Source organism: Conger conger, chromosome 5, assembly GCF_963514075.1.
Source record: "Conger conger chromosome 5, fConCon1.1, whole genome shotgun sequence".
NCBI classification, from domain to species: Eukaryota; Metazoa; Chordata; class Actinopteri; order Anguilliformes; family Congridae; genus Conger; species Conger conger.
In genome coordinates this window covers 17,302,228-17,325,451 of record NC_083764.1, presented here as the reverse complement: position 1 = coordinate 17,325,451, position 23,224 = coordinate 17,302,228, and the positions used below count along the sequence as shown (strand labels likewise).

The 23,224-nt window shown below is 43.5% G+C and overlaps 1 protein-coding gene across 7 annotated transcripts; it reads left to right on the top strand.

Annotated features, from left to right (window-relative positions):
* Positions 1–651: 651 nt before the first annotated feature.
* On the top strand, positions 652–23,189 carry senp6a (SUMO specific peptidase 6a). Of its 7 annotated transcripts, none has more exons than XM_061242568.1 (24): positions 652–778; positions 4,913–5,003; positions 5,536–5,599; positions 7,119–7,246; positions 7,468–7,614; positions 8,383–8,403; positions 8,899–8,972; positions 9,782–9,891; positions 10,511–10,895; positions 12,969–13,219; positions 13,443–13,595; positions 13,965–13,998; positions 14,502–14,690; positions 15,169–15,350; positions 15,730–15,848; positions 15,943–16,059; positions 16,224–16,346; positions 16,918–17,010; positions 17,407–17,750; positions 19,256–19,344; positions 19,648–19,739; positions 20,128–20,196; positions 20,682–20,832; positions 22,036–23,189. In XM_061242568.1, the coding sequence occupies exons 3-24, from the start codon at positions 5,552–5,554 to the stop codon at positions 22,261–22,263; spliced, it is 3,147 nt and encodes a 1,048-aa protein (XP_061098552.1). In that variant the 5' UTR covers positions 652–778; positions 4,913–5,003; positions 5,536–5,551; the 3' UTR covers positions 22,264–23,189. The 7 variants fall into 7 exon arrangements, with proteins under 7 accessions (XP_061098552.1, XP_061098555.1, XP_061098550.1 ...); XM_061242566.1 differs by lacking the exon at positions 652–778 and adding an exon at positions 828–1,688; XM_061242569.1 differs by lacking the exon at positions 652–778 and adding an exon at positions 1,813–3,257.
* Positions 23,190–23,224: the final 35 nt, after the last annotated feature.

The following is a 23,224-nucleotide window of genomic DNA, read 5'->3' as shown; positions in this document are numbered from 1 at the left end:
TTACATTAAAACCACTCTTAGCCATTTGAAAACTATGACAGTCTGTGAAACAAATGGAGCATTCTGTCCAGTGTACTCGAAATTAATTTTATTTTAATCACATGACACATCTGCCATCGCAGAATAACTGATAAAGGCCAATCTTAATTCACCGCAGGTCTATACATATTTAATTGTAAGATGCATTGAGCTCGGGGCAAAAAAAAAAGTAAGGTAACATTTGGATGCAAGTAAGTCACACAAGTGTAATGCAGATTACTATATGCCCATGATGCTAGATTCGGTCACAATTCACATTACTTCTAGGAAAATCAAATAAAAATACACGACATGATAATATACAAAACAAAAGCAATGCAAAGTTGCAGAGAAAGGTTGAAATGTAGCATGGCCAAATTAACCTTGTAACAAAGCATTGTTTCCTGTCATTCAGTTGAGGTCCTACACGTCTGCATCCAGACGGCTGTGATTTAATAGACACATGTGGAGCTCGATCTTAAGAGTTTGGTGCAAGGAAATCCTCAACGTTGTGGAGAGCTTTGAAAAAATATTTCCTGCTCTAGCAGACAACTGCACATACATGATACAATCAGCACAGCTGTCATGGGAGGAAATGTTGCCATCTGCTGTTTGGTTTCCCACTTGCACTTACTGAATGCACTTGGAAAGCTAACCTTGGCTAACTAGCTTGTTAGTTAGCTGATCACGTATTTTTTGGGGTAGCCAAATGAGTCCACAACCCAGCGGGAATTCATTCGTCTTGGCTTGCTCGTGGGCGGTAATAACATTAGCTATAATTAAGTTCTCCAAGTTAACATTTTTTCCCCGCTGCTGTCAGTTTAAGGTCACGGATTACCGTATCATGCTGCTAACTACCACTAGCCTATATAATATAGCACTTCAAACTGGAAATGAACAAGTCTACGTTTTAAAGAACTGCAGGTTTTCCAACATGTATATGACAGATCCAATAAATAGCAGTTAACTTGCTCATGATGCGGCCTAATTTCCAGCATCAGGGGGCTAGATTTGAGATGGTAACGTTAATCCTTACACCGGGCGATAGATAGATAGCTAGGTTTATTTAGGAAAGCACCCGGCAGTACAAGTTTACCATTGAAATGGGACTGTAAAGAACCTGTCTCAAAAAACTTTTTTTTTTTCCTTTTGACTTGCTTTTGGTGTTACGGATTTCATCCGACCCTAGTCTGAATTCTCTCTGGTTAATAACGGCGTTTCGTTTATTTTTGTCGGCTACAATACGCTGCCTTCCTGTTCTACGGATGACATGGCTACGGCAATCGGCCACAAGACGACCGGGCAAGCGAATGTCTGATAATAACGCTATGGCGAAAGAGGCAGCCTAGTAAACTAACGTTAACTCCAAATTAAAATGATCCTCATTACTTTCGCGAAAGTATTGAGCTAGATATCTAACATTGGCTATCCACAGCGATGTAACGTTATCGGAAAGCAGTTCAGACGTGGAGCAAAACAAAGGATTGTGAAGTTGCTCAGTAAAGCAGGACGCGAATCTGCTGCATGTGTTGCAGAGGCTAAAGTCGTGCTCACAAAACAGCAAGGCGATCGAGACATTGCTGTTCCTTTTCAAAGAAACGACCGTCAGTCAGTAGGTTGCTAACAATATGGAATAAACATGGCACAGAAGAGAAGTACTTTTATTGAAGGTAGGCCCTTAATATACAGCCTGGGTCTCACAAATGTTTGGACAACAATGGAAACGACACATTGTTAACTATGCCTCATATCTAATAACGTACTCAATTAAACCAGGTAGCTAACCTTAGCTAGCTAAGTTAGCGCAATTAGCACGGTTTTGCTAAGCTCGGTAGGGAGTCGGTGGTAAGATGGCTAACTTGCTAACAATCTGTTCTGAATTATTGGTAAATTACCTGGTTGGCATGACATGTTTTGGTCGAACTAGTTATCTAAAGGAAAATCACCCATTTGTTTGTATTTTTGTCATGCAAACTGTAACTGGCTATGAATCCTAGTCTAGCTCACTTAGCTACATAACGTTAGCTAGTTGCTGTCCAGCACCGAAGAGTTTTACCAACACTAGCTAGCAAGCTAACTGTACAGTTAACGTTACCCGAAACGTATAGCTAGCTAGTATAGCTAGCTGATTAGTGCGTTAGTTAGCCTGATAAGTTCTGGCTTAAAGGGGGGAAACCCGGTAACTTGCAAACTCGCATAGAATCAAACATTTTTATTCATACTAAACTATCATAGCTAGAAAATCGGTTGTACTGGTAACATTAGCTATCTGGCTAATTTAGCTAGTTCTAGCACTAGTATTTAAACGTATAGGTTAGCCAGTAGGAAGGCTAACGAAATTGTTGACGTTCTACCACGTAATGTGACCATAACGTTAAATAATTCGGCTGTAAAGGCTACATCTGGTCTCTTTAATGTCCTTTATTGTATTGACTTGTTTACAAGAACATGTTTGGCCTTGATAACTGCATAGATAACTATAGCTAGCTACCAACCAAACTAATATTGCATGAAATCTGACGCGGTGTTCTGCTAGTTGCACTGCAGAGCAATCTACCTTGCGATAGCTAACTAACATGGCGATAGCTTGTTAGCTAGCTCGTGCTAGTTGCCTAATTTGTTTTTGTTGACTAGCCAGAGAGCGGTAATGTGTACAATAATTTCGAAGAAATTATGTAAAATGGCCAGTCGTCTCCACAACTTTTTGTATGTCTATAACGGCCTTATTTCGGTGCAGCCAAATAGCTAGCTAGCTAGCTATAACGAATGCATTGCCTAGCAATAACGTCACGTCCAGCTAGGCTAGCTAAATGTTGAATAATAGTTCGCTGTCGTTATTTGTGCGTAAAATGTGACATGATTAGCTTCATATGGTTTTAGCACTGGGTTGTTTCTATTAAGAAACAAATAATTAAGGCAAAAAGGCTATGTTCGGTATAATCCCAAGTAGTTAACTGTTCGCTAGCTACCATGTTAGTGTGGAATGTGTCGTCTCGAATTGTGGGTCCTAGCGTGGGTAGGTACCAGCTGAAAACATTATCCAGTTAGCTAGTTTGATACTTTAGCAATATTACTTGAATGTTAAAACTAAATATTAACGTTAGCATGACAATCTTTTCCTGATGCGTATTTCAAGTTCTCTATGAGACTTGCAATCAAAGGTGGCAACATTTTTTTAAACATACATGGGAATAATGCTGACTGTCCAGGCAGACACAGTATGTGAGGGGTAAACACGGGTAAGTATTGATGATACAATCCTTAATTGGTGTTATTAGGCACGCAGCATTTTCGGAAGTCGTAGGTGTCTGATAATATGTATAACTACCAGCTATAAGGAGGTGGGTTCATTTGAGGACAGTGAGAAAGATTTAATAGTTTCCTTCTCCCAGAAGCCAAGGATTCAGATCAGAAATCTGTGGAGTCTCAAAGGAGGAAGGTGTTCAGATTGAGCTAAATTAGCCTAGGTTCTAAACATCTTGATTAGGACCCAGCTCTGAATACAGCATAGCTCTGGGATCCTAATTCCAAGTCAACTGTTCTTATTAATTTGCCATTGCCCTCTGTTGACTGGCAGCCTAATGGCCTTAGTTCACATCCTCAGAGGGACAATGGGAATTTAAGAGCATTTGACAGGTTCACATTTAAATATGAGCTGAATCTTAAAACAAGATTTGCTAGCAGGATGTGAAATTAACACCTGCCTCCAGTCAAATGCTGGTTTGATTGCTGCTGGTAAGATTTTCTACTGAAGCAGCCACTTTGGCAGGTAACCAACCGGGGGGTGTTCTATTGTAAAAGGAAGTGTAGCTGGTAAAATGTTGAAAACAGCCTCTCCATTTCTCTTTTCAGCAGTCTACTTCCGCTAACCAAAGGTACATAAGTCAGGCCATGATTGGGAAAAGGAGGCTTGTGCTGTAGTTGTATTGGTGATAAACCTACACATTCCAATTCATCTTTTATTAGAACTCGCTGTTGCCTTTACACTTCGTACTGAGAAAATACAGTGCATTATTTTGGTTAGGTTTGATTAAGATGAGGCTAGTTATTACCGGTTTCAATTGCATTATGTACATAATGTTTCAATTTCATTATGATTGTTGCTGAATCATAATGCATTTCATTCATTGTCTATCTTACTATATTATGTGCTTATATATTAAACATGAAGGAAATCCGTTCTAGAATGCACAAAAACCAGTTTAGCCTGAGTAAGTTCTTGGTATGGCATTTTCAAAGCTTGTGAAGGTCCCACAGTGTCTTCTGCAAGACCATGACTGTCAGATTTACAGCAACCCTGTCTTCAAGTAAGCTATGCAATGTGTTTTTATAATATGGTGTTTTTTGTGATTGGCTGTTTGTAATGGCAATGACCAGTAAAATACCTTCCAGATGGTGAAAAGGCAATGACTATTCCATTTCCTGGTAGCCTCTGTATTTGCTTGTTTTGAATACTAGTACAGGTTTGTCTTTTCTCATTTTATGCCCCCCAAGAGCAAGGCAATCACCCAGATACATGGTAGTAGTTTCAGCAGGCCTTATCTAAGAGTATAGGACATGGCGCTAAGCCTCAAATCTTATTATAAAAATGTAAGGACTGATGGAGCCAGTGGAAACTGGTTGTCACCTTGAAAGTCGGTTAAATGTGATTTCCTGCTGGCCATGACCGTAGCACTAATTCATAATGATCTAAAGTTTGTGTTCATGTGCTTTTGCGTTTAATTTTAAATATGTGGCACAGTAAGTATTTCTGCCGCAATCCTTACAATTATAAAGAGAAAGTCTTCATAGCTCTGAACTATCAAACCAAACCGTATTTAAGATGAGCAGCAGCTAATGGACCCCATTGTTTTGAACTCCGCTTTAACTGATTTTAGTCTTATTTATATTTAAGCTCTAAATAGATCTGAGGCCAGGAAAGATGGCGGTTTCAAGCAAAACTGGAGCTTTTCTCATTGTGATGGCAGTGAAGAGAAGAAGACTGAGTAAGCACTTCTCCAAGCCTCCATTTCAGCATCGAAGACCGCAGTGCATTGTGTATACCTGAAATTGAGATGAATTCAAAGAGGTGTTGCCAGTCAGGACAACTGACTCTTAAAGCACATGCACACACACAAACACACACAAACAGGTGCCTTTTTCTGTACTGTTTTTTTCCCCCTCCCCAACAGGATTGTAGAATCAAATGAGGAAATTAGGCAAACTCTGTGCTCTTATTTAATATTCTGATGCCGGATGTAAACTAATGAGTATTCACACAGCTGCTTTATCTCTGGACTTGTTTTGGAGTTTGACATCATTATTTAGCTTCAGTGTTCCATTTCAGAGGGAATGGAACCTGCAGGATGACCAATTTCTTACATTAGTGGAACAACATTTTACATTATAGCAAGAAAATAAGAAGGAGCCCAGCATCTTTGAATACATGTTTGAATATCCAGTGATTGTACTAGGCTAAGATGGAGGCTGCACACGGTAGTGTTATCTGACCTTTAACTGTTTCCCCATCACCTACAGCTCTTCCCTGGTGACCATGAGCGAGGCAGGTGAGCAGAGGGACCCTACACCAGAGGGAAAGAAGGTACAGTCGAGAAGCCCTTGCTCCCCTAGTCTCTGCCGTTTAATAGGCCACACATTTTCTGCATTCCTGCTAAAGTGAGTGCTCAGAGAGGCTAGCAAGGCCGTTCACATCAAAGGCGCGACTGAGCGAGAGTCCTGGAGATGTTCACAGACGGACTGATAACGATGATGTCGGTAGCACTCAAGCACGTTTCGACATGGGAGTACTCCTTGTATGGATTGCTGTGTGTGTTTAGGGGAGAGGGAGATGGGTTGATGAGGGAGCCAGGCCAGGGAGTGGATGAGGGGGGACAGGAGAGGAAGGAGATGATGCTCCTCAGTCCTGAGATCTGCTGGTTTAGAGAAAATGTGATGCCTGATGAACTAATGCATTACATTCACTCTGTATTTTCATAGCTTTTCGTTTTGAGTTACACCAACAATTGGGGATTGTATGAAAGACAATGAACTCGTTGTACATCGACCCAGGTTTTATAAGAACCTGTGTAAAGAAAAGGAGAATCGAGAATGCACTGTTGAAGTTGATAATCCACTACTGGTGCACTTTGGTAGCAAGGGACTTGCAATATACTGAATGCAATGGATTAAAATGGAACATTTATAAAACAAATCTTTGTTATAAGACCCAAAGGACGTTCAAGTTATTTTGGCAACGTGTTGGTTGTCAGGAACTGGTATATTCTTTCCGATAGAATAGAAGCATTTAGGTTTACCACACTTCAGTGCCTCGCGTTTGTGGATTTTGTCAGATTTTACCATTTGTTTGTGCAAGGCAAATAATTAAATCTTAAAATAAAAATGACTGAACTTCCAATTGCCAAGAAATGGTTTGAATCTGCCTTTTCAGTTCAGTATATACTCACATGACCTATATGCTCCTCTTACAAGTACTGACAGAAACAATTTGCCCTGGTTTCTTCCCTGCACATTTTTTGCTTAGTTTTATGAATTTTGAGGCTGCAGTCACATCTCACAAACTAAAATGTAAGCTGAATTTACATGCTGTGAACCTTTTTACAAAGGTTGGCCTCAGTGATTTTCCACATTCTGCTGCCTAGGTTAGAAAACCCTGCAGGGGGAAGTGGCCGTACGTCTTTCAGACATGATCTGGAGAGGGTATTATTCATGAATTCAGCATTATCTGTGTGATCGCAGCCTTCGAGTTATGCAGAAAGGCCACTATGTGGTATATCCAGTGCAGCAGCCTACAGCATCTCCTGTCTCTTGGGAATCACAGCTAATCACAGAATATGCTTCTGAAGAAGAATAGTTTTGCCCAACCATGCTGCCTGTTGGCACTGCTGTTTAATTTGATCTAGCAAATAAATGTACTTCCGTTCAGGACCTAAAGCCAACTGCACAGCAAGGTCATAATATTGAGAAATTTTCAGGATATTTTAAGAACTCTTGTTGCCGTTTTTCTTCCCAAGGTAAATTTGGAAAGGACTGAATTTGTTCAGGATGTTGATGTGTTGGTGTTTTTAGAAATACTCAGTCTCTTCTTTCTCTCCCCCCACCAGTCCCCTCCCTTGAAACCATTTTGCACAAGCGACAGTCTGAAAACATATGAACGAAGGCCAAATCAATTAAGGATGTATAAAGGGAGTGGCGGTGGGCTGAACAGGCTGGGAGTCGGCAAGGCCATAAGGTACGTACAGTATATGTTGAATGCAAAGCTGTAGTCTTTGACTTTAACATCAAATGTGAGGCAGAAGAATATTCGGCAATCGGATTCTTCTCTCTGAGAAGAACAAATCCTTCAATTTCTGTTAGTCTTGAATTGTTTCTGGTTCTTTTTTGGTGGATATGGGGAGATTTTTGGATGTGGAGATGAAATAAAAATGTAGTTTTTGTTTTTCCCTCCCAAAGTGAAACCCAACCTGCTGTGACGTCGCCGGGACCCAACAGAGCTAACTATTTTATCCTCAGTCCTGCTCCCTCACCCGGCGTGCTGGTTCAGGGCCGGCTCTTCCAGCACGCCAACGCCCCCGCTGTCATACGAAAGGCCTCCCAGAGGTAGGATTGATCATTTATACCCCCCTTACTCACATCACCGTTCCCCAGGGCAGAGAACAGCTGGAGTTCCACCACAATCTGGCCAGTCGCTAGCACTGTTTGTTCAGTTAATTATCTGGGAGTAAAGGAAACCAGGGCCGGATTTCAATTTGAGGGCCTGATTTGAGTATCCATGGTTTACAGCAGGGAGGGTCAAATCACAGTCCTCAAGGTCTGAGAACTGCTGGTTTTCCTTCATCGCTTTGCCTGGGACTTGACTGAATTAATTGTTGAGTTTAATTACCTGGGAGAAAAGAAAAACAGGACTATATTTGGATTAGAGGGCCTGATAAAAAGCATGTGCCACATCTCTCTTACTTGAGACAAAAAAAGCCCACGTATTTTTGTGCCATTACAGAAAAAGCTTGCAAAGAACTTGAATTGATTATTTTGGAATTGCCAAAAATGATATTCTTCTTTACTACATGAAGGCATTTTTCTTCTAGAACTCAATAGTTTAGTTCAAAGGGTATTTTTCAGTCATGTATTGGTTGATGTGGTGATTTTGTTTGACACACCGGGATATGCTTGATAGTTTGTGTTAATTCACTAGTACTTTGGTTCATTAAACCATCATTCTCAAACGCTTCCCTTTTGCTTTTGAAAAAAATAATTTTTCCCGCTATGGCCCAAGACAACACATAGCCATTTCAAAGTTTACATTTTGTCCTGCGGTGGTCCTGTTCTTGGCTTGGTCGTCTTATTCTCTGTCCTGTTTCCTTCCTAAAGCAACCACGACTTGAAGGAGAGGTAGGATGGCTTTAGGTGGCTTTGTTGGGCCCTGCTTCATGTTGCTGTAGTTTGTGGTGCTGCTTAGCATCTATTGACGCTCTTATCAGATGTGCATGTAGTCGATCGCTATTGGTACTAAGCTCTGTCTGAAACTCATGGTCTCCTAATTGTGTTTGTCCTCCTGCTTGTTTTGTTGAACATGCATCCAAATTTGGTTAGTCTTCGTATGAATGTGATGGTAGTGCTTTAGCGTAGTGCATCGTGCTAACCTTGTATTGCATTATACAGTAGTTGTACATTTGTTACATGTTTGTATGTGCTTCCCTTTTGCCACTTGGAGGCATACACTTCGAATTATATCCATTAATTAAGTTTGCTTGTGCATCTTGTGTTATTTTAAACCCCAATAGTTGTGTTTGTTTTGTGATTTCGTTTCTTTGATGGTTCCCTTTTTCTGTGTTAGTCCTGGCGATGGTGGAATTGACTGATGCGCACTGAATTTTCCCCTCGCAGGAAGGACTTCACAACCCAGCCGATCCAAAGAGTAGATATAGACAGCATCATCCTCACCTGTCCAGAAGTCCCAGGTAAGAGGGGCCTGTCTTGGCTCCTTCTCGTTATCTAGCCCTTGCACAGCAGCATTCATGGGTAACCAGTGGCAACTCTCCTTTGTGATCCAGTCTGTAATTATTTGGTTTTTGTCAGGCTTGGCACACGTTGGGTGTTTGACACCTTTCCTCGGTTTCCTGGCTAGTTTGTCCATTTCACCGCATGGTCTGGGACATGTTGTGACAAATAGAATGAAGTTAGTGTGTTAATATTAGGTGTGAAAGACTGCACGAATGGCCAAGAGAACATAGGGGATCTGCACCTGGCACAGGGAGGATGATTGGGAGGATTCTATGTGGAGACTAGAAGGAACAGAATCAAATTTGATTTTGGATTGCTAGGCAAAGCCATCTGGGTGGGATGTGTGTGCATGAGTGCCTCAGGAAGTGTGTGTGTGTCTCTATGTGTCTGTCGGTCTGGTTGTGTGTGTCAGTATGTCTGTGTGTGAGTGTTCGCTTGCCAGAGGAGCACTGTGTCTAGGCCAGGCTCAGTCTGATTAGTCCAAACCACCCGCAAACGAGGAGAACGGGAACACGCCGATCCTAAAAGCAGGATCGTTGCCGTGGAGATCTCGAGTGGACCGGAGGAACGGCTGCCCTGTGTGCGGCAAGGTGACCTTGAAATGCTGTGTGCGAGCAGATGCATTTTCAAGGTCAATTCACAGCGCTGGCTGTCCGGATAGCCGTGTTTTTGTGCGCAAATTTGTAAAAACAACTGCCAAATTCATGCCCTCTGCTGTTGATGCAGCATCCATTTTTATTTATAAAAGTTTGTGCGTGTCCCAAAGCTGCCAGCAGCCTGGTTCTTGGAGGCGACATCAAACGGCGAATCCAGAGCAAGCGGAGTACGCCACTGGAAGCATCCGGAAGCTTTGTGTCGCCGGCCAAGAAAGTGGAGGTGAGGCTCCAATGCAGTGAGAAGGATCATTCCGGAACAGAGGCCTTTATTAGCGCCTCTGGTTGTGTAGTCAGTGGGCTCTCAGTAAGCGCCAGATTCACACTGTAATATTTGAAGTCAACATTTCTAACTGCACTAATTTAAATGTATTTTACTTTTTTATTTTGCTTCTGGGGGAAAATGGCGATGCAGCTGGAAGGCTTTGTGATTTGTTTAAAAAGAAAAAGAAAAGAAAAGTAAAGGCAAAGCCTGCTAAATCTCATGAACAGGAACCTGCCTCATTGAAAAGTGAGAGCTGTTCTAGAAACGGAAGCTGGCCAGAAAACTGTTTATCTGAAGGAACACACCTGCTAGATAAATAAAAATGAATTTGTGTTTTTCTGTTCAGTTTTCACTCTGTGTTTGAGCACCAGTGGAACCTTGCTAGACCACACATGAAGTTTTGGCAAATTGTCAATTATTTTGATGTTTCTAACAGGTTCCAGTTGTAATTTGCCATTACGCGTCTGTGTAACTTCTACTCTGCGTCTGTATAACTGTTACTCTGCGTCCGTGTAGCCTCTACTCTGCGTCTGTGTAGCTGTTACTCTGCGTCCGTGTAAATGTTTGCGTTCCGCAGGCCCTGGATCCGCAGGACTACTTCACGGTGTGCGGGAAGTGCAGCAAACAAAGCGAGAACCACGTGAAGTGTCAGAACTGCGGCAACGCCCTGGTCCCGGACTCCCCTGCCCGGGCGGAACCGGCCTCCCCGCTGGCCCGGCCGCCCGCCCGCCCCCAGGCCGCCGTGGGACCCAACAACCTGCTCGCCAAGAGCTTCTACGGCCCGGCATCGGTGCGCTCCCAGCGGGTGGACGTGGTGATGAGCCCCCCGGTGCGGATCACCCGGGGGAGCCTGGTGCTGCCGCGCAACGGGAGGGCCGTCGGCTACAGCCCCTACGCCGCCAAGGGCCCCAAAGGCAGCAAGAGGCAGCCGGCCGCCAAGCAGAACGAGCTCAACGACCCAAGTAAGCCCCTGTACGCGACTCTCAAACGACACCCGCTCAAGTGCAAAGTGTTGACTGACTGTGGCGGGTGTGCGTTTGTGCGAGAGAGAAGTTGTGGGTACAAAATATTTACTGGGATGTTCGTGTTACTGGGCCTCTTCTCTCCTTACACTTCCCTGTGTGGCTCTGTGCCCATGGAGTGTTTTTTTTTGTGTGTGTTTTTTGTAACAACCGAGCGTGTGACGTAGATTTCCTGTCAGTTGGCATTCTTTGAAACCTGAATATTCAACTGCTTTTTCTGGCAGCCCTTGACCGTTAAGCCATTGTTTCCGTCACAGCGAGTTGTACTCCACTCCTAGCGAGAGCTGGGACCCTTCTTAATATTTATTTTTGCTGAATGGAGGAGTTCAACTGTTGAATTTTCTGTTATTGTATACTAGAAGCTTCCTGTTGCTGTTGGTAAGGTCTTTGTTGTGATGGTGCATTTCTTTTTCAATGAAATGTCCAAGAAAATCATGTTGGAATGCCCCTAACCACAGCTAAATATTATGGTTCAGTATTAAAGGTCAACCTGATTTAATTATACACTCAGTGCGCAATTTATTAGGTAGACCTGTACACCAGGTATTGTTCATGCAAATATATATCAGCTAATCATGTGGCGGCAACTAAATGCATAAAAGCATGCAGGCGTGGTCAAGATGTTCAGCTGTTGTTCAGACCAGAAGTCAATTCTTTCCAATGTCAGCATGAGAAAGAAATGTGATCGAAGTGACTTTGACCGCAGAATAATTGTTGGTGCCACACAGGGCGGTTTGAGTATCTCAGAACCTGCTGATCTCCTGGGATTTTCACGCACAACAGTCTCTAGGGTTTGCAGAGAATGGTGCAAAAAACATAAAACATCCTGTGAGCAGCAGTTCTGCAGGCAAAAACGCCTTGTTAATGAGAGAGGTAGGAGGAGAAGGGCCAGACTGGTCGAAGCTATCAGGAAGGTGACAGTAACGTAAATATACATGTATTACAGCAGTGGCATATTGAAGAGCATCTCTGAACACACCATGCATGAAACCTCTTAAGTGGATAGGCCAATAAGTTAAAAAAAAAAGTTTAATAAATACCTAATAAAGTGCTCATGAACTGCATGTTGAACACATTTTCTGCTAAGTGGTTCTTCCTCAGTGAGAAATGTCATACGGCAAAGTATCATCTCCCGATTCTGGTCACATTAATGTGTGCCGTGCCGTGTCTGTTCTCTCCCATATAAATCATCAGAGCCCTTTGGGGCCTCGTTGTGCGAAATGCCGACAAGCTAGGTCACGTGATCGCCCAAAGGTTTCTCCTGTTTCCAGGCACATCTTGTTCCTTGGAAGCCGTCCACTAACATCTCCGGAGTCAAGCGTTAAGGGGATGAGTGATTTCGGCTTTAACGGCTGTCCTTTTGATAGTCTATAAAAAGGGTTGACTGCTGTCATGTGCCGCAGCTGAGAGCACCAATCTGCTGTGGATTACCTGTGAAGCCCAGGTGAATTGGAGGGTTTCATGAATCACAAGCTTCTAGACTGCTGCCTCCAGTGGGAGATGAATGCAAAATTATGACCTTTTAAAAGAATAGGTATAAACGTCTTGCGGTTTTTGCACATTACTGAAGGTGAGGGCTCAAACCTTAAACATGGAGTGGATTTATTTTATTTTCTATCCTTGAAGGTGAACCGAAGGGCAGTAATCAGATCCTTTTTATATGTTGCCTATGTCCATGTATATCTATTGACTATGGACCGATCTGTCAGCTTGTTCGTTCACTCGTTTGTCACTGTAGTATTATGTGTCTGCCACAAGGTGGTGTTTCAAGCCATTATAACTTTGCTCAGTCTCGGTTTGTCCTTCAGCTAATTGTTAGCGGGTACTGTTTACAATTACACGGGTACGGAGCCTCCATTACACATCTGGCAATAATTTAGTTTGTGTTTGAATATTTTGTAATTTAGTTTAGGCATCATGAAATGGCGGCGCTAGTCCAGGAGAGGTGTGGGCTTGACAGTGTTTTGCTTGCAGCGCTTTTCTTCACCGCTAGCCTTCGGCGTGTCGTTTCAGTCGTGCTCTCCAGCGACGACGACGAGGAAGAGGAGGAGGACATGGACAACGGCAGCACGGGCAGCGTCAGCCGAATGGACAGCATCTCCCCACGGCCCGCAGACTCCGCACACTCCTCACCAGCGCCCTCTGGAGGCAGGGTGGAGGCAGCGGTGAAAGGCAGGTCGGAGCAGGAGGAGATAACGGACACCTACATCACGGACAGCATCTCGAAGCTTCCGGCACCGCGGAAGCACCGTATGAAAGACCAAGTACGGTTACTTCTGTCGGCCATTTAAAATGACAATCGTGATTGCCATGTCAATATTCTGTACAAGCCTTTGTGATTTGAAAAATGTAATTGCCCTAATGACAGTGAAAGAGGATTTACCTTTGTTGTGTATGTTATACATTGAGAAACAAAAGGAAGCTGTGTTGGCAAGTGTAAAAACAATGCAATAGCATAAAAGAATAAAAATGTGTTTGCCCCAACAGTTTGGAAACATGGTACCAGATGAAACCAACCACAGCCCCACCCTGACGAAACGGCGGAAAGTCAGCTTGTCGTACAGGCTGGACAGCATCATCCTGGACTGCAGGAGCGTACGGGTGGGAACTCTACGCAGGATGGTCACCAAGCCTGTCATTGTAAGTCCCTCCCTTCTGCACAGCCGCCAGCATTGATTAGACATGGGAGCTGCAGCAGTTCCTGCCATGCAAACGGGGGTAAACTACACCGTCACAAAGAAATGGGCTAATTTAGGAAAAGGCTCAGTCCATCTGAGATCCAAACAAACTTCGGGAGGTTTTCAAGATTAAGGTCTCAGATGTTCACCATAATCAAATTTGCATCCAATATTTCCAAGTGTTTGGATGAAATATTTATCTGAGAATCCCATGTCATACATGTTACTGTACTGTAGATGGTTAAGGAACAATGCATAAATTAATAGATGTATAGCATTATTTGGCATTCTATTGTACATTTATTTATTGATTCTTTCTTTTGTTTTTCAGTTCACAGTAGAGTACATTCAGATTGAAACTGCAGGTAAGAAGCACAGTGTCCTCTCTGATTTAAAATGTTCTTGTTTGTCATGGGTTTGTCAAATCATTGTCAGAATTGCAGGGATTTTCATCTTCTGAAATGTAAATGAATTTTGGTCACTTATTATTATTTTTTTATGTATCCAGTATTCTTGTTGATCATCCATATTTTGTCAGAGGTGAGGGGAAAAAAACTTTCATACATTGCATTTGTATGGTCCAATACAGCCAGCTCAGGCTTAATAAGCAGTTTTTGTTTACAGTGCTAATTACCCGAAAGATCTTGATGAAGGAAACAATCTGCATTATTTTCAGTACGCAGCTGACAAACAAAGTCTGCTGTGTACTGAAAATAATGCAGATTATGAAAGCTCCTCTGCGTCGGAAATGGAGCAGAACTCTGCTGACGTTTCCGACAGAGCCTCCCTCGTCAAAGCATCCGTAAGACACGTTTTCGACCGAACGCCCAAATAACTGAAAGGCGTTCCCGTGTCCCCCACCCCCCAGCCCCTGACCAGGACGGTCCAGAGAAGGTGAAGCTGAGGGCTTCGGAGCTGACCAGCTGCGAGTGGTGCAGCACCCGAAAGCTGCCCTCCATCTTCCTCCAGACCACCCCAGCCGAGGGCCAGCGCCTCCGCTCCCAGCTCAAGATGTCGCAGGACGAGGGCGGGGTGTGGTATGACTGCAACAGCACAAGTGAGTGCTGAATCCCGCCCGCTGTTCGCTTTCCCTAAGATGGAGGACGTTCTGGGAACGCCGTGAATTTGAACAAGTAATGCGTCTTTGCATGGACTGAAAGCAAAGATCGTTTGGGGAGTGTTCCTAATGTTCCTAAATGCATTCAGGATCATATAAAAGTAATGGTATTCTGATGCTCATATTTTGAGAATTCAAGATATCTGGGAATATTATATCACAATAATGCTTATGTGACCTTGTGTTCATTGTACATTATATCTGAAGCTGAAAAATGTCTGCGGAAAATCATAATTAGACGGTATGTGGGATAATTCACATTTCTTTAGACAGCTGGCACATACTGTAGCTTTAATCCCTGCATCCAAATGATTACTTTCACGTGCTGACTCTGCAAGAAGAGGACAGTGAGCAGAATTGTATTTCTCCAGCATGAAAGATCGGTTTGCACTGACGTGAACTTCAACGCGTTTCTCAGGCACGGAAGAGAAGTACATCGTCCTGATCTTCGAGACGGGGCTGTCGATGCACGAGCAGGTGATCCTGGAGGACATCCTCCAGGAAATCAGCAGGGCGAACAACCTGAGCGATTTCCCAGCCAAGCTGACGTTTGAGGAGGCCAACGTCAGGCTTGTGCAGTACAACCGGTTGAAAGGAAAGGTGGGTCTTCTGAGGGGTCACCGTGGATAGGTTATTGAATACATTTAACTAATCATAAACCGCTGAGAAGCCAATTGTCCAATTTCAGTCCCCTTAAATGAAGGGACTGTATAGAAGGAGATTTAATTCCTACACGGATCACCCTCAAATTAAGGGTGACCGTCTGCACTTAAACCTCACAGTCATTGTTTCGTTTCAAATCAAATGTGCTGGAGTACAGGGCCAAAAGAGCAGAAATTGTACCGCTGTCCAAATACGGCACTGTTAAGCTTAGTAAAATTTTAGGGTGAACTGCCCCTTTAACTCCCCTGTTCCATGGTGACGGTGATGGCTGGTGGGGGTAGGAAGAGTGATGCCGTCTGCCCCCTTCCTTTACCAGACTTCTGATTCGGCCATCCAGAGGAGGATGTCCACTCGCCTCCGGGACTTCTTCGATGAAGACGAGGATGAGGACGACATGGCCGAGCTTCACCCCACCTTCGCCGGACCAGTCGTGAAGTAAAACCAGCCTTTCCATACCGCCCGTGTGCTCTCTATGCTCTGCTCTCATTCGGTTTTATACCACACGGACCTTTCGATCCCTTTTTTCCAGGTTGATAGTTTATCCTCCTCCGCCAGCCAAAGGGGGCATATCCGTCACCAACGAAGACCTCCACTGCCTCAACAACGGGGAGTTCCTGAACGATGTTATCATCGACTTTTACTTGAAGTTAGTGAAGTTTTTTTTACCCCTACCTCTCAATATTTGATGTTAATAATCAATGATTGTCCAGACAAACTACTGTTCCCTTTTGTGCAGTGGAAGCACAAAGGGCATGTTTCATATGAACCACCAACTGATTTTCATTTTATTTAAAACATTTTCCATTTCAGGTATTTGTTTATGGAGAAGTTAAAAAAAGAAGACGCACACAGGAGTCACGTCTTCAGTTCTTTCTTTTACAAGAGACTCAACCAGAGAGAGAGGAGAAATGTACCGGACACAGCTAATCTACCGTGAGTCTGCTCGACGGCACTGTTTACTCCAGGAGCGCCAGACTTCCTCAGCTCGTGCCACATCCTGCGCTTCTTGTGAACTTGGCAGCCCGTAGCTCCGACTGTAGCTTTTCAGTGGTTATCTCGTATGCAATTGTTCGGAGGCTGGCAAGAAGCTGTTGCTAGCTCTGATACTTTGAGCACGAAAAGCCTCAGACCCAGAAACCTTTTTAGGACTTGACTGATGTTTGCCGTGATTGATTGTATATCCTGACATTTCAGCTATTTTTAATGACTTTCGTTTCCTCTTACTGGGCCAATTCTGAGGTAACTGGCCTGGCCATTCCAGTTAATTTTTCCTGGTTGGAAGGTTGTTGAGGTAGTTGGAATGGAGTCTTAATTCCTCAGTTCACAATATTTGGCGTTCCTATCTAATGTCTTATTTTTGTGTTTCCTATTACCTACCTACAGATGCACCTGTTGTCTTATATTCCAAAAACAGTATTTTCAGTTCAAATGTTTGTTGAATTTGTATGGTTTGATTCCGGGTCAGCCATTGAAGTTGCTCAGTGTCCCTTGTGCTTTTTCCCAGGATACAGAAGAGGAAGCACAACAGAGTAAAAACATGGACCCGCCACGTCGACCTCTTTCAGAAGGATTTCATTTTCGTCCCCATTAACGAGTCGTGAGTCAGGATTAATATCTAATGCTGATTAAATTACACACAATTGTGGCATCATAGATTCTGTAGCATCCCATTACATCTGTGTTTCTCAACTCCAAACACATCTGTGTTTCTCTACCCACTTGCCAGAAGGTGTTTTGTTGTAACCAGGAACTCAAACACCTGATTGAACTAATCAAGGGCATTTTTAGTTCCTGGTTACAACAAAAACCTTCTGGCAAGTGTGTCCTGAGGACTGGAGTTGAGAAATACAGATCTGATAGGATGCTACAGAATCTATGATGCTGCCACACTTGGGTGTAATGTAATCACATTGCATGATTCATTTAGATGAATGCTGTTGTCCGGTTTGAGCTGGCATAGTGGATAATGTGATGGATGTGGCTCCCCCCGCAGGGCTCACTGGTACTTGGCTGTGATCTGCTTCCCGGGTCTGGAGGGTGCGCGTTTCGAGCCCGGCCCTCTGCCCCAGGCCCCACCCCAGGCCCCGGCGGACGGCTCCGCGGGGGAGGAGCCAGCGGCCCAGGGGGAGGAGCAGCAGCAGGCCTCGGCCAACGAGGAGCCGGAGGGCCGTTCGGAGACCACGCCCACGCCGGGCAGCGCTGACGCCTCCTCGGAGAGCGACTCCAATAGCGAGCAGGCCAGGGGCGGGGCCTCGTCCAACGACGGAGCCCCGGAGGGCAAGGATGCTCCCGGCGACGGGCAGAACGGCCAAGCCGACGCTCAGCCACACTACACAGGTGAGCACGGGACGGCTGTCTGGCCCGCCCAGTCTAGTCCCTGCCACACCTAGTATGGCCTCTAGGGGCAGAGTAGAGCCCCTGTAGACATTACATGACATTACATTACAAGGCATTTAGCAGATACTCTTATCCAGAGTGATGTACAACAAAGTGCAGATCAAACACAAGTACAAGTGCGAAGAGGACCTGAGAGGACAGTACAGTTCCAAGTCCTAGTGTAACCATACAGATACAATCGGAACCCTTGAAGAATACATCAACTTCCAAACTAGCATACCACAGTTGGCAGCTAGAATACCCCGAGTACAACAATACAATAGCTAATACAAAAAAACAACAATATCTATACAACAAATAAGTGCCATTACAGTCTATGGCATATAAGGATAATCATGGTGGTGGGTTCGGGAGGGGAAAGGTGTAGCCTGAAGAGATGAGTCTTCAGTCTGCACTTGAAAGAGGTCAGAGACTGTCGTTCTGACATCCACCGGGAGGTCATTCCACCACCGTGGGGCCAGGACAGACAGCAGTCGTGAGTGAGAAGAGTGACTCAGGTACGTGACTGGGACCCGTAAGGCCGGTGGTTTGAGCCCCAGTGTAGCCACAATAAGATCTGCACAACCCTTAACTCCACATAGACTCAGCAGGAGACAATCTCCCCTGGAGCAAAGCAAGTCGCTTTGGATAAAAGTCAGCTAAATGACATGTAATGTAATTCCTCTGTCACACATGGCCTCCTGCTTCACACTTTATGGCCACTGCCTCGTCCTGTGTGGCCTCCTGCCGCCTCCAGTATGTCCTCTGCCACGGCCAGATCTGTCCAGATTGGCTGATTGGCTGTCCAGCTAGCGAATCAGTGCACGAAAAGAGAAACGGAAGCGACGAAAGCAAGCCATTCCAAAGTTACTATCACTACCAGACATAATTTTCGATTAGTATTACTAAATAGCGAGTGAACAAGGAAATTGCTGCAAACTGTTTGTTGTGAGCGAGACAATGGCTGCTTCTAGGTCCAACGCAATGCAAACGCATTCCCCGGTCTTCCGGTTTCCATTTTTTGAAAGACAAATACAGACTACCACCACGCAGGCGCAGAACGTACATGCAACTCGGCCGTCGGCGGACCGTCGTTGCGGTGTGTTCAGCACAGCCAACATTAATGACGCGTATTGACGCGAGGCGATCTTTGTCGGCACTCCGCGGCCGACCGTCGGTTTGGTGTGTCCGGGCCTTCAGGGAGAGGGACAGGGCTGGAACGAACCATGACCTCAGGGCGGGGGAGGGGCAATAGTTCCAGGAAAAAGAAACTAAGGGGGAGAAGCTTAGGCACTATAGAAATTTGGCCTCAGGCCCCACTGTTAGTCAGAGAACTCAGTTTTATGCTTCTCTGCAACTTACCGGGCTTTAAATGTGCACAGAAAAACTACACAGAAAATATTTTTTTATGTGAAAAACCGAAATGGCGTAACCAATGCTGACGTGTTTACATTGTCTGTTCAAAGATGGCTTGCACCGAATCAGTGTATGCTATGGATCAAAGGACGGTGCTGAAGATACGTGCACCTTTTCAGATGACCAAAGTTCCAGTCAGGTACCGTGTCTTTTTCAGCTTCCTCTTTCAGCTGTACATGTGGATTAGTCATTTATTCCACAGCACATCTCTTCACAAGTTAATGGCCCACCTAACCTAAAATAAGACATTGGCATAAAAGGGGTAGGAGCTAAAAATGACTTTATGGTGGGAGGTGGGTTTAGTAAAGTGTGCAATTGAAAGAAATTAACTTAAAAACGGGAGGTAGCGTTGGCAGGACGTGTTCCTTGTGGATTGTGACGTATGTGTGTATGGGTCCTCGTGTGTATGCATGCACGTGTGTGTGCGTGCGCTGACTTACAGGACGAGTGCAGCGAGGATGGAGCAATGTCTGATGACACAATCAACTATGCAGAGAATGCAGAGTGGACCTCCAGACCCACCGTCTGTAAACAGTTAGTACCCAGGCCTGACCTCTGACTCAGTTTTCTGCTCTAACTCTATATACAGCTGCAAGGAAGGTGTCCTCCTTTGGCTGCCACTAGATGGTGCTTTTAGTTCCCATTGTTGTAGCCTCTTGTATTTTTTCATTCTATTGTTTTTTTCTCCTAAAACAAAGAATTTTAAGAAGTCTTAATGGCTTAATGCAAAATAAATACTAGAATTAAAATTAGTAACTTGTTATAGAAATCGTAATCGTAGAAAATTATTATAATCCACGTGTGAAAACCATGTATTTCACTGTGCGTGATGGCTGAAGAAGCTTTACTGAGGTGTTAAATATGTATTATTTTTGTTTGTCCTGAGATTGCATGTTTAAGAGACTTGTTTATCTGTTTCCAGGCCTTGTATTCTGATCATGGACTCATTACGGGGCCCTACCAGGTCAACAGTGGTGAAGACTTTAAGAGAGTAGGTTTGCTCTTTTTTCTTTATCATACACTACCGTTCAATAGTTGTATAGGCCTTATACCAGGGATAGGGAACCCTGGTCCTTGAGTGCCAGAGATGGTTTTTGCTCCATCCAAACATACAACTACATAATTGGTGTCCTTATAATTTGTTGAAATTCATCCGGTTTAATCAATGCAGGAGATCATGTGATGAAGACAATCGGCATTTCATCCTTCAGAATATTCAGACTCAGACTTTTAATCATCCATCATACTCTTATGATAACGCTCAAATGAACAACATCACTGGTACCCCAGAACCAGGCTTGCCTTCCACTGCCTTTGACCGTCCAGTTTTGGTGTTCTACTGCCCATTTGAACCATTTCTTGCCAGTTACAGAAGTGGGTTTTTATTTGGGAATGCTGATGTTACAGGCAGTTTCAGCTGTCGTTCTGAACGTTACTGGAGCTCAGCGGTTTGTCTGGCTGCCTGTGTGACCGCAGGTACCTGGAGGTGGAGTGGGAGGTGAGGAAAGGGACCCAGAGGAGTTTTGGGAAGGAGGTGATGAGGGGGTCCAGCCCGCGCGTGCCCCAGCAGGACAACTTCAGCGACTGCGGCGTGTACATCCTGCAGTACGTGGAGAGCTTCTTCGAGGTAAGCCCCTACCAGCGGCTAATCCATCACATTACAATTAATATAATGAATAATGCTTTACAATATGGTTACCTGAATTGGCATAAACTACAGGAGTTGATGATGGGGAATTAATTGATGTACAGATACATTACTTAAGCAAGCAATGGAAGTTTCGTTAAATTTTTTTTTTTCCCAATACTAATTAGTTGCATGAATATTTATACATTAGCAAACCATAAACATGAAAATACTTTTATTATTTGACCATTAAATACATTAACTGTACATTAACTAATGTAGTTAATATGAATTACTGATCTACAAATACGTTAACAAAGCTGTACAGATTAACTTGGTCTTTGATTAAGAACTAGATTACTTCATGTAACATTATTGTGAAGAGTTAACATATAATTATAAACACTTGCACTTTTCAAAACAGGGTTGCAAAATCCTCTACAACAAAATGAGCATATAAGAATATAAGACTGAATTGACTTCACCGTGATATAAACACAGGGTGTTAAAAATAAGGGTAACACTTTACAATAAGGTCAGATGAATTGGCATTAATTAATGTAGCTGTTAACATTAATTAGTGATTTACAAATGCATTCATTAAGCATGAAATTAACTCTTTATTAATTAATGTATTTATTAACTCCTAACTAATGTATTCATTACAAGGCTATTTATACATTAGCAAACCATAGGATAAGCATATTATTACTTAACCAGCTAATGGTATCTGTTAATGGTTTTCTCATTACAATATGAATTGGCATGAACTAATTTGGTGGTTAGTATGTATTAATGATGTACAAATATATAAACAAAGCTGAACAGCTTAACATTTCAGTAGTTAGTTCATGCCAATTCATGTAACCTTATTGTACAGTGTTACCAAAATAGACCATTCTAAAGCCTAGAGACCCAGATGGAAAATGCCTGGTCACCCTCCGTTGCTAATGGCCAGGAGTGCCTTGCCCGAGGATCTGACATCTGGTCATGTGATAACACCGGCCAATGTTACTGCTGTATTCTCCTGTCACAGTTGTTTATTGTGTATAACATACTCCAGAAGTTGGAGAGGTTCCATTTTAAATTCTGTTTTAATTGCTCTAATGTCCGCTGTAAGAACCACTCAGGCTGTCTGCTGACCGGATTTTAACCGACATCCTCCACTCAAATGTTTTGTTTGTCTGTCTGTTTGCTTTTTAGAGTCCACTCCCAAGTTTCCATCTGCCCATGAACTTAACAGACTGGTTCCCACAGCAACGGATGAAGAAGAAACGCGAAGAGATTAAAGATCTCATTCTGGCTATCCAGAGCCAGCAACAAATGGACAAGAAGGGTCCAACCCAGGGTCAAGGGTCAGCCCCGCCCACCGACCCCAAGGAGGGGTCCGCCCCCGGGCCTGACGCACAGGACACCGCCGTGAGCTCCTGAGACCCGGACGACGGAATTTTGGTCTAGATGGGAGGCGGTCCGGCCCTCCAGGGGCCTGGTTCAGTCCGGTTCGGCCCAGATCAGCCCGGGCCTTGGGCTCTGTGGGACTGCTTGTGATTGTACGCTGCTGGAAGAATTCCGCTCATTATTTCCTTTCACTGTTCTAGTCCCTCGGTTATCAAGCAGAGAACATTTTAAATAAAAATCTGTACATATGTCGTACATAAGTTTGTGCTGCTTTTGTAATTAGTTTTTTGGTTTTTTTTTCTTTCTCGTTTCTCCCCCCCATTCACTTGTTAGTACAGTAATAGAACTTGCATTAAAGTATTATCACATTATTTTGAGAAAGATTTGTGCATTGCATACTGGTTAATATTCATGCCTCACTTTTTTTATGCTATTTGAGTATGTAGGAAATTATTTGTATACTATAAACACCAAATTGGGAAAATATATTGTTTGTTTTTTTTTTGTTTGTTTGTTTTTTTTGTTTTTTTTAATTCAAGATCATTTCTTGAAAGAAAGTTACTAGTTAGTGCCTGTTAAAAGCTTTCCAATAAGTGAAAGCAAGCCTTCGGGGTAACTTAAGTATTAAAAAAAAAAAAAGAGAAATGGAGGAGAGCTGAACTTGCCTTTATAAAATGTAAAACAAATGTTTCAGTGTCTCATCCTCATTCTATCATGGTTTTACTAGAAGCGGGCTCACCAGGGTACATCTACACTTGTTTTGTGTGTTTCCACAAAACGGAACCTTTAATACTAATTTGTCAGGTCCTCTTATGAATTATATCCGTGACAGTTCAGAAGTTCTGTTCTGATTCCGTGTGTCCCAACAGAGTGTACTTGCCAATTTGTCTAAGAACTTGAGATGAGGAGGCATAGTGTTTGATGTTGCAGTGTGAATAAAGGTGCAACCCGTATCAAAATGTCAATTAAGCAAGAAATGCTTTCGGATAAAAAC

Bases quoted from the DNA above. Each gene is read 5' to 3' on its own strand.
- senp6a (XM_061242564.1), top strand. From the start codon at position 4,292: ATGACTGTCAGATTTACAGCAACCCTGTCTTCAA. The intron at 8,404-8,898 runs GTAGGATGGCTT...TTCCCCTCGCAG, and splicing joins AACCACGACTTGAAGGAGAG to GAAGGACTTCACAACCCAGC. The intron at 17,751-19,255 runs GTGAGCACGGGA...GTCTGTTCAAAG, and splicing joins CGCTCAGCCACACTACACAG to ATGGCTTGCACCGAATCAGT.